The sequence below is a fragment of the Mustela nivalis genome (genome assembly GCF_964662115.1).
Source record: "Mustela nivalis genome assembly, chromosome: 4".
NCBI classification, from domain to species: Eukaryota; Metazoa; Chordata; class Mammalia; order Carnivora; family Mustelidae; genus Mustela; species Mustela nivalis.
The window spans coordinates 69,372,278-69,387,222 of NC_139023.1; the positions used below are offsets into that span (position 1 = coordinate 69,372,278).

A 14,945-nucleotide genomic window follows, 5' to 3' on the forward strand; every position below is an offset into this window, starting at 1 on the left:
TTTTCTTTTACTATAAAAAGATAATTAATTCAGGCTGAACAAACTTAATGGCGCATTTACCATCTGGGCAAAGCAAACAAAGCACCAGAATAGAATTGTGTGAAGAAAAAAATAATCAAAATATGGAATAAAAATACATGCTTAAGCTCTGTTTTGATTTCTTTAACAACAAATAACTTTCCACCCCAAGTATTGTGCTCATGCTTATTTGAAAGGAAATGTAAAAGGCAATAGGGCATTTAAAAATACATAGCTGAACGTAGACCACAATTTCAGGTGATTTCTTTCTGTCTTTATTTTTTACACATGAGCAACATAAGCAAAATGTTTCATAGGTCTGCATCTCTTCTCCTCTACACCCCCGAGGGACAGAAGCTCTTCTCGAATAAAATCATCTAGATAAAAGTGCTTTGTGAACTTTAAAGAACCATAAAAGTATAAGAGAATTAATATTATTTCCATCAGCCTGGTGTGTCCTTAGCAGAACTGATAGATATACTGGGGGCTTTGACTTTATTAAATCAACTCAGGAAAGTGAATTCTGTTAATGACCCATGATCTTGAAAAGCTTTGAAAAGATGACCCTTACCATGGGGAACCATCACTGCCCTAACATTCAAGTCTCACCTATAGGCTTTTAGCTGCTTATCCAGAAATGCTGCTTCTTTCCTTTCCTCTCCATCAACATCTCAGATCTGTCCTTTCTCCACCACTGTGCAGCTGAACCTCATGAGTCCCTGGAGGCTATGTGTTTCACTGGGCTTTCAAAGCTACCTCCTTGCCCGCCACCCACCCACGCACCAAGCCACACCCCTCTTGCACCTTTCCATCCCCTATTGTACCTATGTCTGGCCACCAGACAGCAGACAACCATCATTATATCCTGGGGCCTTCCTCTACCCCAGCTTTCTTGATGAAGATGACTGGTCTCCCTCACCTCAAAGAGTTCTCATTAAGAAAAGCACCTGGGTGGCTCAGTAGGTTAAGCCACTGCCTTCAGCTCAGGTCATGATCTCAGGGTCTTGGGATGGAGCCCCGCATCGGGCTCTCTGCTCAGCAGGGAGCCTGCTTCCTCCTCTCTCTCTCTGCCTGCCTCTATGCCTACTTGTGATCTCTGTCAAATGAATAAATAAAATCTTTAAAAAAAAAAAAGAAGTGACCGAAAAATTTTTTTTTCAAAAGGGCTTCCTGGTGTAAAGATTCAGAACACAGATCCATTCCAGCTGGCCTCAGAACCCAAAACTGGATTCACATATTAATCCTGATGACAGAGGCATATATAGTGCAAACAGGTTTGTTGGATTTGACACCAAATGAATAATTACTTACCAAAGTTGGTCTCCATTAAGTGTTGCAAGGTGTTCATTAAAGGACTCCAGTAATGAGGTCCATGAAAGACGATGTTATTAGAAATACTTTCATTACCCTGGGATTAAGAGGTAAGGGGATTTTGACGTCGACTCTTTTCTCAACTAGAAACAAAGCCTGCTGTATTTTTCACACACGCCAGAAAAAAAAGCCTCTTTTTGGAATATAAAGCGAAATCTTTACCACCAATATCCTTACCTGGCCTATGAGACCATCTAGTATTTATCTTATCAGCTTCTTTCATTGCTTGTTCTGACCCTAGCCACTCTGGCCTTCCTTCGGCTCTTTGAATGTGCTCTCATCCTGCCTTACTGAAGATTTTGGCAGGATGTTTCTCAGGTGGATTCCCCCCAGACCCCCGTCCGCCGCCCCACAATCCGTCTTTATACTACATAGCAGAGCTCAGACACCACTGTTTGAAAGAAGCTCTGACAGCTTGAAAGGATCTGCCGCTTCCTTTCTGTGCTCACCTGGTGCCCTTCAGAGAACTGGTAATCCTATAAGCACGCGAGCGGTTAATGGGGTAACAGGATTCTCCTCCGGGAATGTCAACCCTGTGACGGCCGAACGTAAGGCTGCCGTCACAGGGTTGACAGGGTTGACACAGTAGGTTTTCAACAAACCAGATTATGATCCGGCTGAAGGAGTAAGACTTCTTTCATGAGAGTGAGGATGATGAGGAAAAATCACTTTTAGGGTGACGCTAGACCCTCTGGTAATTTCCATAAGTGCTGACACAGCTTGTAGAAACTCAACGTACAATCTTCCGTTTGACATCTGGGCAACAATCTCCTCTCCAGTTCCTCTAGCGGTCAACTGATTTTGAAATCTAGGATGAAAGAGGTAAAATATAGGACTGTCCAAAGTTCAGAAATACCAGAAATAAAAGCAGTCAATCCTTTAAGTGGTAATTCATGAAAGTTTATTGAGCACACACCACAAAGGCAGCCTGTAAACCAGAAGCATCCGTATCAAACTACAGAAGGCAGCTCAGGGGTATATGGTTACAGAGTAGTGGCTTTAAAGGTGAGAGAGCAGTGATGATTTGTTCTTTGCAGTGATTGGTTATATTAGAATTTTCTTAAATGAAAGGGAATTGGTCAATGGTTACCTCATATCAATCTTGGGAAACAGCTTAGGTTTTGCTTATGATTTTCAGATGCATAAACAGGAAATGATCCAGTCAGGTTAGTCTTGCCAAATAAGCTAAATCAGGGTTTGTTTGTATGAACAAACTGGTTTTGTCTGCTCAGGCAATTTTCAAGGCTGGTCTCCATTTTGCTTTTTAACAAGGACAAAGTCACTGCTATTAATGATTCATTAATTTTTCTTCTATGTTCCATCAAATAGATTATACAATTAGGGGACTTTTCAATGAAGCTAAAGTTTGCCTTGCATAATAAATTTCTTAGTGAAAATAAAATTCAATCATCAGACACATTCAGAAGCACTGAACTAAATCTCTATGGAAATAGGATTTCCTCTGGGCAAAATATTTATACATGACATGCATATGTTAACTGTGACTCACATATGAATGCAGAGAACTTTCCTGAGATAACACAGATGAAGGAATAAAAATGCCTTCTCTCGTATTTCTGGGGGTGAGAGGGGGAATGGATCGATCACAGACTTGGTTTTCATATCATATATGTTGGTCTGACTTTACGAGCCTCTGAATTTGATGGACAGAAAGAGTAACACATCAAAACACATAGAAGCTCCTCTCACAAGACTAATAGCAAAAGAAAAGAATTCCATTGATTCTCTGTTCTAAGGTAAAGACTGAAAGTATGTAAAACTAGGCTTGTGACTGGGTTTTAACAATCTCTGGACTCACAGATTATGTGTTGGTTCAGTTTACATGTCCATGTCTTCTGCCTTCTAACCCGTTTTTTTTGCTTATTGCCAGGGAGAGTGTAGAAATGATATTCCCTCATATATCTTTTTATTCATTTGAAATTTTAAAGAGGTAACAATATAATCCATCAAAATGACTCCAGACTGTAAACCTAATTTTTATTAGGCTTGCCTTTGCTATTTGAGCTTCTAAATCTATGGATTTGTGCTTTCTTTATTATATGTAACATAAGGCAAATGCTTTCAGCATTTAGGGCAATAGGTGAGATAAAAACAACGTATTCTAGTCCGCACAAATAACACAGGCTGACTAATTAAGGAGGACGGTTCAAGAAGGAAAAACTCTGAACACAAATAAGAAACTGATCTTGTTGAGAATTCAGGCCTAACAATAAAATTTAGGTTGTTTTACATAATTCTTTTCTTAAGTTAGCTAAGAACGTATTAGGAGCTGTACCTCTATGCCTTGAGTTCCTTAAGATTAACTGAATTGACCCAGACTAATTAACTAATGTGGGAGGAATTCCAATTGTGAACACTGGAAAATGCCAAATTTTAAACCCACCTGTGTTTGCCTATACAAGCAGAACGGATCATTGGTTACTAAAAGATACTTTTGGTGATATGGCTGCCATTATGATTTTCCTTTCCCATCCCAGCAGAAACTGGAAGGAGGCTAACTTTTGTTTAAGGATTAGACTGTCAACTTACAGTTAAAAATGGTGCATTTTTCCTATTCTCCATCAATAGAGAAGCTATGAAGAAAAAAAGTGAAAGGTAGATTTTTAAAAATCCATTTTGGATGAAATTAAAACAAGCAAACAAAACCCCCTGCCACAATCGCAACCCCTAACCTTTCAAGTGTGGCTGTCAAATACTATTTGGCTGGACCGATATCAGGAACAAACTGATAGCTGACACAAGACTCTTCAAAAGTCAAATAGGATGTAGACTTCTCCAAAACTATCTCAAAAGAAATGTTTAAGCATACATTGACCAGAGCAATGATATACATGAGCATGGACGGGGTACTGGAGGATAAAAGAATGTTTTGATAGAGAATTAGTTCCTATTGGGAAAAGGAGCAAAATCAAACTCGTAGGACATCAATTCCTACCCTTTAGCCCCTCAGTGAAAAACGCCACAAGTGAATCAGGTGAAAGAAATTGTGAGGAGACAAAAATATTTCATTTTAGTCATAGTTTTATTTTAAAAATGTTGTAAATTTCAGACAGTATAGTGCAAAAATATATAAACAATTATTTTATGTCAGATAATGTTGGCTCTAACAAATCAACAGTTTTTTTTTTTTTTTTATTATACAAACATGGCAAAAAAAAAAAAGTGAAAATAAAACACTTGCACTCAGGAAAGCATGAAATATTAACATCATTACAACCATGAGTTCTCTATACACGATTCTACCTACCAGTGAAGGTTTATTATTGCCATTCCACCCCAAGATTTACTGATGCATCATACATACCAGGTTCGTGCACCGTCTTTAGTAACAGGTGCTTCTGATATCAATAACTATGTTGCAGAGTAAAGCTCCCGTTCCCCACCTATTTCTCCTTCCTCATTGGGAGTCAATTCTTCTTCCTTCTGGGACACCCACTGGAGAGGTGAGTGAAGGCTTGTGGTTAGGGGTTCCTAACTGGCTGGAGCACACAGCTGACCTTCCCCAGTGGTGCTCAGGCCCACCAGCTGTGTAATTCCACTCTTGCCCTTGAAGGAATGTCCCCTATGTCCTTACAAGGGGTAAATATCAGTGCAATTTCAAAGGATAAAGTAGGTACACCATTTTATTCAATACTTTATATTATGCCACAAATATGTACAACTTCAATAATAAATTAAGAATAAGTGAACAAAATAAGTATGAGGACAGTTCATAGACACCACGTAATTCAATGCCATTTTTCTGCCTTCATTTCCAAGAGTTCATCCAATTCAAGATTCCGGATCATCCTCTTGTTAGAGAAACTGGTTTGGGCAGCCCATGTGGACTGCAGAGGGTTTCACTGCTTTACATCATGGGAAGATGTTTGTTAATAGCAGAAATGCTGAAGAGGATCTGTTACAATCAAGAATTATGGAACATTTGTACAATATGTAAAAAACTCTGTAAAAATTCTTTAATATTTTTCTCCTCCAGTTCCTCACATTCTTTGCATCCCGTTTCAGTTATGTTCTGCCAAATAAAAAGAAAGGATTAGATGGGAAAGTCTACTGTATATCCTTCCTGGGAATATCCCATCATTTGAACCACATGCTGAAGTCTTGAGACATGAAAACTTTGGCAAATTAATATCATGGTAGGAGGCACCACTGGGAAAGGGAACTGGGAGATTTGACTGAGGTTTATTTTTCCTATAATAGGTTAAAGACATTGGAAAAATAAGCCATGGCTTTCTGACCATGGACTTCCTGCTGAGCGCCCTTGAGTGGTCATTTACTCTTCTGGTCATCTACCCCAGCATCACATCCATGCCTCCCCACACGGCACGCAGGGGCCTTGAAGTGTCCCTCACCTGTTTCTCTCACCTATCCCTATAGGACATAGCCTAAGTACACTGAGCTCATGCCTTTTGCCCCACGCACACACATCATGCTATTAGCTACACCGCCGTGTTGGCTTTTCTATCTGTATGTCCCTCATCACTATTTTAGCTACCACTGCCCAGGTGCTGTCTCCACTGGGAAGGCGTTCCTGAACCTAGGAGTTCCCTAGGCTGGGCTCAATGTTCCATCCCTACATCCTCAGACTCCCACATCATTTATTATATTGATATTAGGGGAGTTTCATGCTTTTTATGCTACTATTCTCTAGGCTCTTCTAAGAGCTCAAAGCCACACAGTTTTGTTTCCCTAGCATTTAGCATAGGGCCTAGCACATGGTAGTCACCCAGTCATTACCAGTTGAATTGAACTATTTAGGTAAAGATCACAAGCTGTAATTCAAACAGTTTCATGGCCAACTAGAATCTTCCAAATGCAGTCATCACAAATAAACTATTTAGAGATCGTCTGAACCATGAAAGCCATACCAGCAAAAACCAAAAATTAGATTTTACATCCATTAAGCATTCGAAATTCAGATTCACCAACATTTATCAAGCACATACTCTATGCCAGGCACTGTCATATTCCATATAGCACTGTCCTCCTGGAAAATTATCATGTCAGCTGACAAAGCAGAGATATTCATATCATGCATCTCAGTTGACATAATCAATGAAATTCTCAGACTGTACAGCCTGCCTGCTCCTTCTGCTAGATGTGCAGAACACACCACATCACGGTCACAGTGACCGTCACCATGGTCATCAAGAGCTCACTAGGGATGTTGTTAGGAGTTATCTGTTGCCTGGTTCAGCCTTTCTACCAATAACATAGGAATAACATATCCCAAGAGTATTTTAAAGATCAGTATGTTCATTTCATAAATACATCAACTGTCTAGAATATGCCAGGCAATGCTTGGGGAGTTGGGATACAGCACTGAAAAAAAAAAAAAAATACAACACAAAAATAACTGCCCCTTTGAAACTGGCATTCGAATAGGGAAAAGCAGACAAAAGCCATTAAGGAAAATGTCAACTCGTGGGGCATGCAGATAAGGGGATGGGGCATGGGAATGCATTGCCACGCGAGGAGCTGACAGCACTGAGAAGGTGACATTTCAGCAAAGACCTAGAGCAACCTGGCATGTTTCAGGCAAGTTCACAGCGTCCGACCATCCTAGCTGAGGAGCTCCATAGTTTTCAGTCGCCTCTGCCTAAACACCCTTCCTGGGAGATGAGGTTCATTCCCTCTCGTCCCGGTTTGGTAGAGAAACCTCTAAGGCAGAATCCCAGCCCTCTTACCTGCCTTCCTTTTGGCCACTGGAATTAATAAATAACTGAGCTATTACTCATTCCTTTCTGATTGCTTTATTTATGCTTTACTTTATGGTGGATCCCTTAAGAGCAGAGACCGATTTGGGCATGGCCCCAATTCTCTTTGAATTATTAACGTTTTTATTACTACCTTATTGCAGCATTTGTCCTGCCAGTGGGTAAGAAGAAGACATCCCCCAAAGTGAATCTGCTTGGGTATGAATCCTGGCTCCCCATTCCACCAACTGTGCTAACTGAAGGAAGTGATTTCAAGCCCTGAGTGCTGTAATTTCTTCAACCTTAAAACAGACACAAGGATAGCTATCTCACAGATTTATTATGAGGACGCAAGGAATTACCCCATTGCCGCTGAAGAGCAGTGTTGTCTGGCATAGAGTAATAACTGAATAAATGTGAATTGGGTCGTGACGCAAAACACTTAACTACGTAATTAGATTCATGTCTCTGCACAGCACCTGGGGACAAACACCTCGAGGTCAATAACCTCCCTGGTTCACCAGTGTCCCTCTTGCCCCAAAGTGCACCGCCTGGTGTCATGCAGTAAATGTCCACTGAGTAAACTGGTGAGCTAGTTCAGGGCTCTGCCCATGGTAAGTGATGGTGGCCACTCCACCGGCGTGAACTCCCTCCCCAAGAGCGCCCCCAGAGGATCTGCTTGTCCTTTACATCCAGCCAATGACCTCACCCCACCAAGCCAGAATAATCAAACAAAGCTCCATCCGACTAGTGAAAAACTCACCGCATTAGAAGATAAATTACTGTTTGCTTGGATGATAATGTTATGTATTGTTTCATTAAGAAGGTGAGCATGACTGAATTCAAGCAAAACAACACGTAACTCCAGGAGAAAGCAGTTCATCGCTGTGACTTTGCAGCCGGGCTAAAAATAGAGTTACAGAGAATCATTGTGAAAAAAACAACAATCTTTCCATTATTCATGTTTACATAGATGTAATTTTGATTTTTTAAAAAAGTCAATCCAAATACTTTATAAAGAAGCACAATATCCCTAAGAAGTTTTATATAGGAGACAGTTTTGTGTTTTGTTTTGTTTTTTTTTTCTTTTTTGGCTTTGAAATCAAATCCCAAACAAACTGACAACAAAACAATCTAAGAGGATGGTGATATTACATGGAAGAGTGAACATAAGTCTAGAAAACATAGAAATAATAGGCTACTTTTTCTCACTGAGAACATTTCCTCCTTGTAAAAGGGTGGTAATATCAGCCTGAGACTCTCCAAACATTAGTATGTCTAGTGCACTGAAAGAATTTTTAGAATCAGATTGTGTTGTTAACATTTTCAACAGTGATAGCTGCTGATCTTGCTATTTCTGCAAGTTCCAAAGTTCCAGAAACAGAAGTGATTCCAAGAAATGGATTAGAAAAATCAGCATTGGAGCACTGCCCTCTCATGGGCTGGCCAAATCAGAAAGGCATTTTCAGATACCACAGGAATATGTTTCCCACAACGCTTACTTGAACAAAAGCCTAAACTTCAAAGAAACATTGATGACTGTTTGGAGGTTTGACCACCGCTTGTTTGACCTTCTTTTCTCACTGCCTCACACAGTGCCTGGGACCCAGCAGGCACCCCACAGCAGTTGCCCAGGATTGAAGAGTAAATGCTGCCCCATATAGACTGATAGATAGACAGATAGAGAGAAAGACAGATAAAATAACAGATACATAGATAGACAGATAGATAGATAAAACAGGTTCAGAAATGTTTAGTGACTTCTAAGGTAACACAGCTAGGAAGAGGCTGAATCAGAGTTTAAATCTAAATTCCAAACACAGTTTCTTTCTATAACCCATGAGTTACAAGGTTATCTTCTTGCAATAAAAAAAAATAAAATAAAAAAAATAAAAAAAGCAATCTCGGAGTTTGGGTGGTTAATTGACTTCTCTCTACTTTGGGAAAATGAAAGGCATGTTGAAGCCAAAGAGCCAGACAATTTTTATATGTAGTAGCACTAGCCAAGTGGTTGAAGAAAGTCTGTTTCTTTCTAGTTTGCGGTGAAGGCTTCCTCCCAAAACTAAGAAAGTCTTCACAGGAGCAATATCTATTTCAGAGAGGTTCTAACTGAACACTAATTGAGAGCGGACTCATGGTTCTCCACGCACACACGTAGAGTTTGTTTCTGATGAGGTGACACGCCTTTGGCAATTTCAAGGTATTAATGAGACAAGTTCAAGATCATTTATGAATTCTGATAGGTTTTTATGAGTTGTGTTTATTTCTTTTCTCACATAGAGGGTAAGCAGCCAGAATCCTTTTCTCACAATTGTAGAGATTCATTCAAAATGTAGAACATGGATGCATTTAAGTGATTTGTAGAAAATTTGATTAAGGGTTGTAATACACTACAGCACTGGAAAGGACAGATAGGGTGAATAGTTTTAAATTCAATCAGTTAACCCAATTTTCTTTTAATTGCATCACAAACCGTATAATATATTTTGTTTGACATTGATGGAAAAGGCTATTTTATATTTTGATTTGGTACCATCATGAAAATAGCATCTCTGTAGCTCTTTGTCCCCAAGTCCCACAACCTCAACAATTACTTACAAAATTCATTGGTCATATGTTGTCAGAACACACCAAAAGTCAGATTTAAAAACTATACACGCTTCAGTAAATTTATGAAAATATACTTCTTCAACTTTTGAAAACTGGAAAACATAACAATTTTCAAAAAAAATAAACTATACTCACATGAGCATCACTTTCAGTATATAAAGTGGTATCAATATGTATAGACTGAAAGGAAACAAAATTAGACAATATGAAAAACTATGCCCTGCTTTAGATATAGTGAGAACTACTGAAAACATTAAAGTAAGCTTTTGAAATTATTTTTTTATTTTGAGAGAATTTCAGATTCATATACAACTCTAAGAGCAAATAGAGATCCTGTGTCCCCTTCGCCACTCCCCCAGCAATAATACCATGCATAACCATAGTACGATATCACCACCAGGAAACTGACATTGATACAATCCACACACCTTGTTCAGATCTCACCAGTTCGAGGTGCGCTAAATGCGTGTGTGCAGTCCTACTCAATTTTATCAGATGTGTAAATTCATGCAATCACCTCCACAATTATAGTTACCTCACCATTAAAATCCTCCTACTACTATTTTATAGCTCAAACCACCTTTCTTCTTTTTTTTTTTTTAATTAACATGTAATGTATTATTTGTTTTAGGGGTACAGGTCTGTGAATCATCAGTCTTACACAATTCGCAGCATTCACCATAGCACATACCCTCCCCAATGCCTATCCCCCAGCCAACCCATCTCTTCCACCCCCCTCCCCTCCAGCAATCCTCAGTTTGTTTCCTGAGATAAAGAGTCTCTTGGGGTTTTCTCCCTCTCTGGTTTCATCTTGTTTCATTTTTCCCTGCTTTCCCCTATGATCCTCTGTCTTGTTTCTCAAATTCCTCATATCAGTGAGATCTTATAATTGTCTTTGTCTGATGGACTTATTTCGCCGGTATGGTATAATACCGTCTAGTTCCAACCACCTTGTTGCAAATGGCAACATTTCACTTCTTTTGATGGCTGCATAGTATTCCATTGTGTGTGTGTGTGTGCATGTGTGTGTGTATATATGTATGCGTGTATATATGTATGTGTGTGTATGTGTATGTATGTATATAGTTATATATCTATATATATATATCACATCTTCTTTATCCATTCATCTGTAGATGGTCATCTGGGCTCTTTCCATAGTTTGGCTATTGTGGACATTGTTGCTATAAACATTCAGGTGCACATGCCCCTTCGGATCACTACATTTGTATCTTTAGGGCAAACCACCTTTCTTAACACACATTCCAACCCCCACCTTTCTAATCCCAGGCAACCACTTCTCTCCTCTCCATTGCTGTATCATTTCAAAAATGTTGTATTAGTGGACTCAGAGTATATAACTGTTTGGGATTGGCCTTTTGTATACACTATTTTTTGAGCAGTTCTAGCTTTATAGAACATGAACAGAAACTACAGAAAGTTCCCATATATCCCCTGCCCCCGGCCCCAGTTTCTCCTGTTATTAATATCTTGCATTTGCATGGTACATCTATTACAACTGATGAGTCAGTATTGACACACTTGTAACAAACGTCCAGAGATTGCATTGGGATTCAGCCTTGATGGTGTAGGTCCTGAGTTTTAACAAGTATATAATGACATGTACCCACCATTACAGTATCATTTGCAATAGTTGCTTTACCACAAAGATCACCTGTGTTCCATCTATTCATCTCTCCTTTCCCCCTGACCCCTGGAAATTTCCCACTGATGTTTTTGCTGTATCCATAGTTTTACCTTTTCCAGAAAGATATATAGGTGTAGCCTTTTTAGATTGGCTTCTTTCACTTAGCGGATATGCTTTTGAGGTTTCTCTGTGTCTTTTCACATCTAGCTCATTTCTTTTTATTGCCAGATAATATTCTATTGTACGGATGGATGTACCACAGTTAGCCTATTCGGATCAGCTTTTTTTCACCCAGCATAAGAATACTCTGGAGATCTGTCCAACTTGTTGTATCAGTAATTCTTTCCTTATATTCGCTCAGTATTGTTCCTCGATATAACTTACGACAGTTTATTCATCCATTGAAGGGAATTTCATCGTTTTCTGTTCTTAGCTATTACAAATAAAGGTCTATGAACATTCATGTGCCTGTTTTTTGTGTGGACATGAGTTTGCATTTCTCTGATATAAATGTTGAGGAGTGCAACTGTTGGATCATATGGCGAATGCATGTTTTATTTTATAAAAAACAGTCAAGCTATTTTAGAGGAGCTGTAAATTCTTATATCCTCATAAAAAATATGTGTGACCCAGTTTCTCCACATCCTTGCCAGCATTCAGCATTATTACTACTTTTTAATTTAAATATTCTTATAAGTGCATAGTGATGTCACTGTGGTTTTACTTTGCATTCTCTAAATAATGGATAGCCATTTATTGACATTTTCTCCCAGAAAAAGATATTCATATTTATAATTTCTTCATTTCTAATCTGCATACTTTTGTTCTTTTTCTTGCCTTGCCAATTTAGCTCAAATTCCAAGACTGTGTTGAATAAGAGTGGTGAGAGATGACATATTTGTCTGGTTTCTAATCTTAGGGGGAAAACATTCAGTCTTTCTCCATTAAGTATGATGGTAGCTCTAGGTTTTTGTACATGCTCTAAATCAAGTTGAGAAAGTTACTTCTCTTTCCTTGTTTGCTGAGGAATTTTACTAGGAATTGGTCTATTTTTAAAATGCTTTTCCTCCGTCAATTGATCCAACCATGTGATAATCTATTTTTGCCTATTAATAAAGGCGGATTGCAGAGACTGACTTCCCAAATAGGAAGCATGTCTTGCATACCTGGAATTAATCCCATTTGTCATGGCATATACTTCTTTTGATACGCTGCTGGATTTTATTTGCTATTTTATTGAGAATTTCTGCATCCAAGTTTATTAGAGATATCTGTCGCTTTCTCTTTTGGTATCATCTTTGCCTGGTTTTAGCATCAGGGTAACACTTGCCTACGTGAGTTAGAAAGTTTTTCTTCTTCTATTTTTGGAATAGATTGTAAGAGATCTATTTAGGAAGAGAGTGTAAAATCAGTGTTAATGTTTCTTTGTTTGGTAGGAGCTCCAGTGAAACCAGGTGGGCCTAGGGATTCTTTCTGGGGAGATTATTTTTGGTGAATTCAGTGTCTTTAATGGTTATAGTAGTTTGGTGATTGTTTATTTCATCTTCATTACATTTTGGTAGTTTGTGGTTTTGAGAAATTGGTCCATTTCCTTCAAGTTGTCAAATTTAGAGAATAAAGTTGTTTATAGCTTTCCTTTATTATCCTCTGAATATCTTCAGATTCTGTAGTGATAGCCTCTAATTTCAGTTCTGATATTAATGGTTTATGTCATCTCTTTTTTAATCTTTGTCAGTTTTTCTAAAGGTTTATCAATTTTATTGATTTTCCCCCAAATAATTAGTGTTATGTTTCATTAAGTTTCCCTATAATTTTTTATTTCAATTTCATTAATTTCTGCTCTTATCTTTACTTTTTTCCTTCCTTCTGCTTGTGTTAGGTTTATTTTGCTCTTCTCTTTCCAGTTTTTTGAGGTGGGAACCTCAATTGTTGATCTGAGATCTTTCCTCTTTCTTAACATAATCATTAAGTTTTCTAAATTTCCCTCTCGGTAATGTTTTCTCTGAATCCCACAGATCTTGATGTGTCGTATTTTCACTTTCATTCAAGTCTATGTACTATTTTATATCCTGTGAGATTTAATCTTTGACCCATGGAATATTTAGAAATATATTATTTAATTTCCAAGTGTTTGGAGATCTTCCTGCTCTATTTGTGTGATTGGCTTCTACATGATTCCACTGTGGTCAAAGAGCACATTCTGCATGATTTCAATTCTGATGAATTTGTTAAAGTGTGTTTTATGGCCCATGATACGGTTAGTCTTGGTGAACAGTGCCTGAAAAAAATACCAATTCCTCATCGGTGGGTGAAGTGTTTTATCAATGTAAATTAAATATTGTTGGCTGACTGTGTAGTCCGGTTCCTCTATATTCTTTCTGAGTTTCTGTCTTGTCATTCAGTTTGTTCCTTAGGAGGTGGTGAAGTCCTCAACTGTAATTGTGAAACTGCCTCTTTCTCCTCTCAGTTTGATTAGTTTTAGCATCTTGTATTTTGAGGCCTTGCTATTTGGTGTGTACACATTTAAGATCACATTTTCCTGGTGGATTAATCCCTCACCATTTGGTAATGTATCTCTGGATCCTAGTAGTTTTACTTGCTGTAAAGTCTAGTGATTTTACTTGATGATATTAAGAGAGCTACGTCTGATTTTTACAATTTTTGTGCATTATGTGTATTGGCTTCCTAGAGCTGCAGTAACAAAAATATCAAAATGAGGGCTTAAAACAACAACAATTTTATTCTCTTATAGCTCTGGAAGTTGGAGGTCCAAAATCACGAGGCCAGGACCCCTCTGAAGGCTCTAGGACAACCCTTCTTTACCTTTCCCAAGTCTCCAGTTACTCAGGCAATCCTGGACTTTCTGTGGCTTCTAGCTTCATCATTCTATTTTCCTTTGCCTGTAGCCTCCAAATTCAGGTGGCTTTCTTCCCTGTTACTCTCTCTGTGGTCTGTCCTCTCCTTAGAAGGTCAGTGAGTCATGGAGTTGGGGTCCAACCCATGCCAGTAGGACCTCACCTTAACTAATTACATTTGCAAAGACACTATTTCCAAAGAAGGTCACATATGGAGGTTCCAAGGAGACATGAATTTTTTTTTGCGGGGGTGGTGGGCAATACTCTACAACCCATTACAATATGGTACATTCTCTCCTCCTTTCAATTTCTACCTACTTATATCATTGTGTTTAAAGAGAATTCCTTATAGACAGCAAAATATTGGTTTGTTTTTGTTACCAATTTGGCCAATCTCTTTTACTTGTATTCTCCTTCCTCTCTCCTTCTGAGATGCTAATGCTAAGAATTCTGGATCTTGGGTGCCTGGGTGGCTCAGTTAGTTAGACTTCAGACTTGATTTTGGCTCAGATCATGATCTCAGAGTCGTGAGATCAAGCCCAGCATTGGGATCCATGCTCAACACAGAGTCTGCTTTTCCCTCTACCTCTGGTCTTCCCCCCACTCTTCCTCCCTCTCTCCCTCTCTCTCTAATAAATTTTTAAAAAAAATTTTTAAGAGTGTTTTTATTATACCAAAGATCCCTGAGGCTTTTTTTTTTCAGTGTGTTTTATATTATTCTATCTT

The 14,945-nt window shown here is 38.6% G+C and overlaps 1 protein-coding gene across 10 annotated transcripts in view; it reads right to left on the bottom strand.

Moving 5' to 3' along the window:
• Positions 1-4,413: 4,413 nt before the first annotated feature.
• IL15 (interleukin 15) overlaps positions 4,414-14,945 on the bottom strand; it is an 82,576-nt gene continuing 72,044 nt past the window's right edge. For all 10 annotated transcript variants that reach the window (XM_082728477.1, XM_082728485.1, XM_082728484.1 and 7 more), the window contains 3 exons: positions 9,852-9,896; positions 7,870-8,010; positions 4,414-5,422 (listed from right to left, as the gene is read on the bottom strand). In XM_082728477.1, the coding sequence (XP_082584603.1) occupies positions 5,315-5,422; positions 7,870-8,010; positions 9,852-9,896 (294 nt within the window). In that variant the 3' untranslated portion in view covers positions 4,414-5,314. The remainder of the gene's footprint in view (positions 5,423-7,869; positions 8,011-9,851; positions 9,897-14,945) is intronic.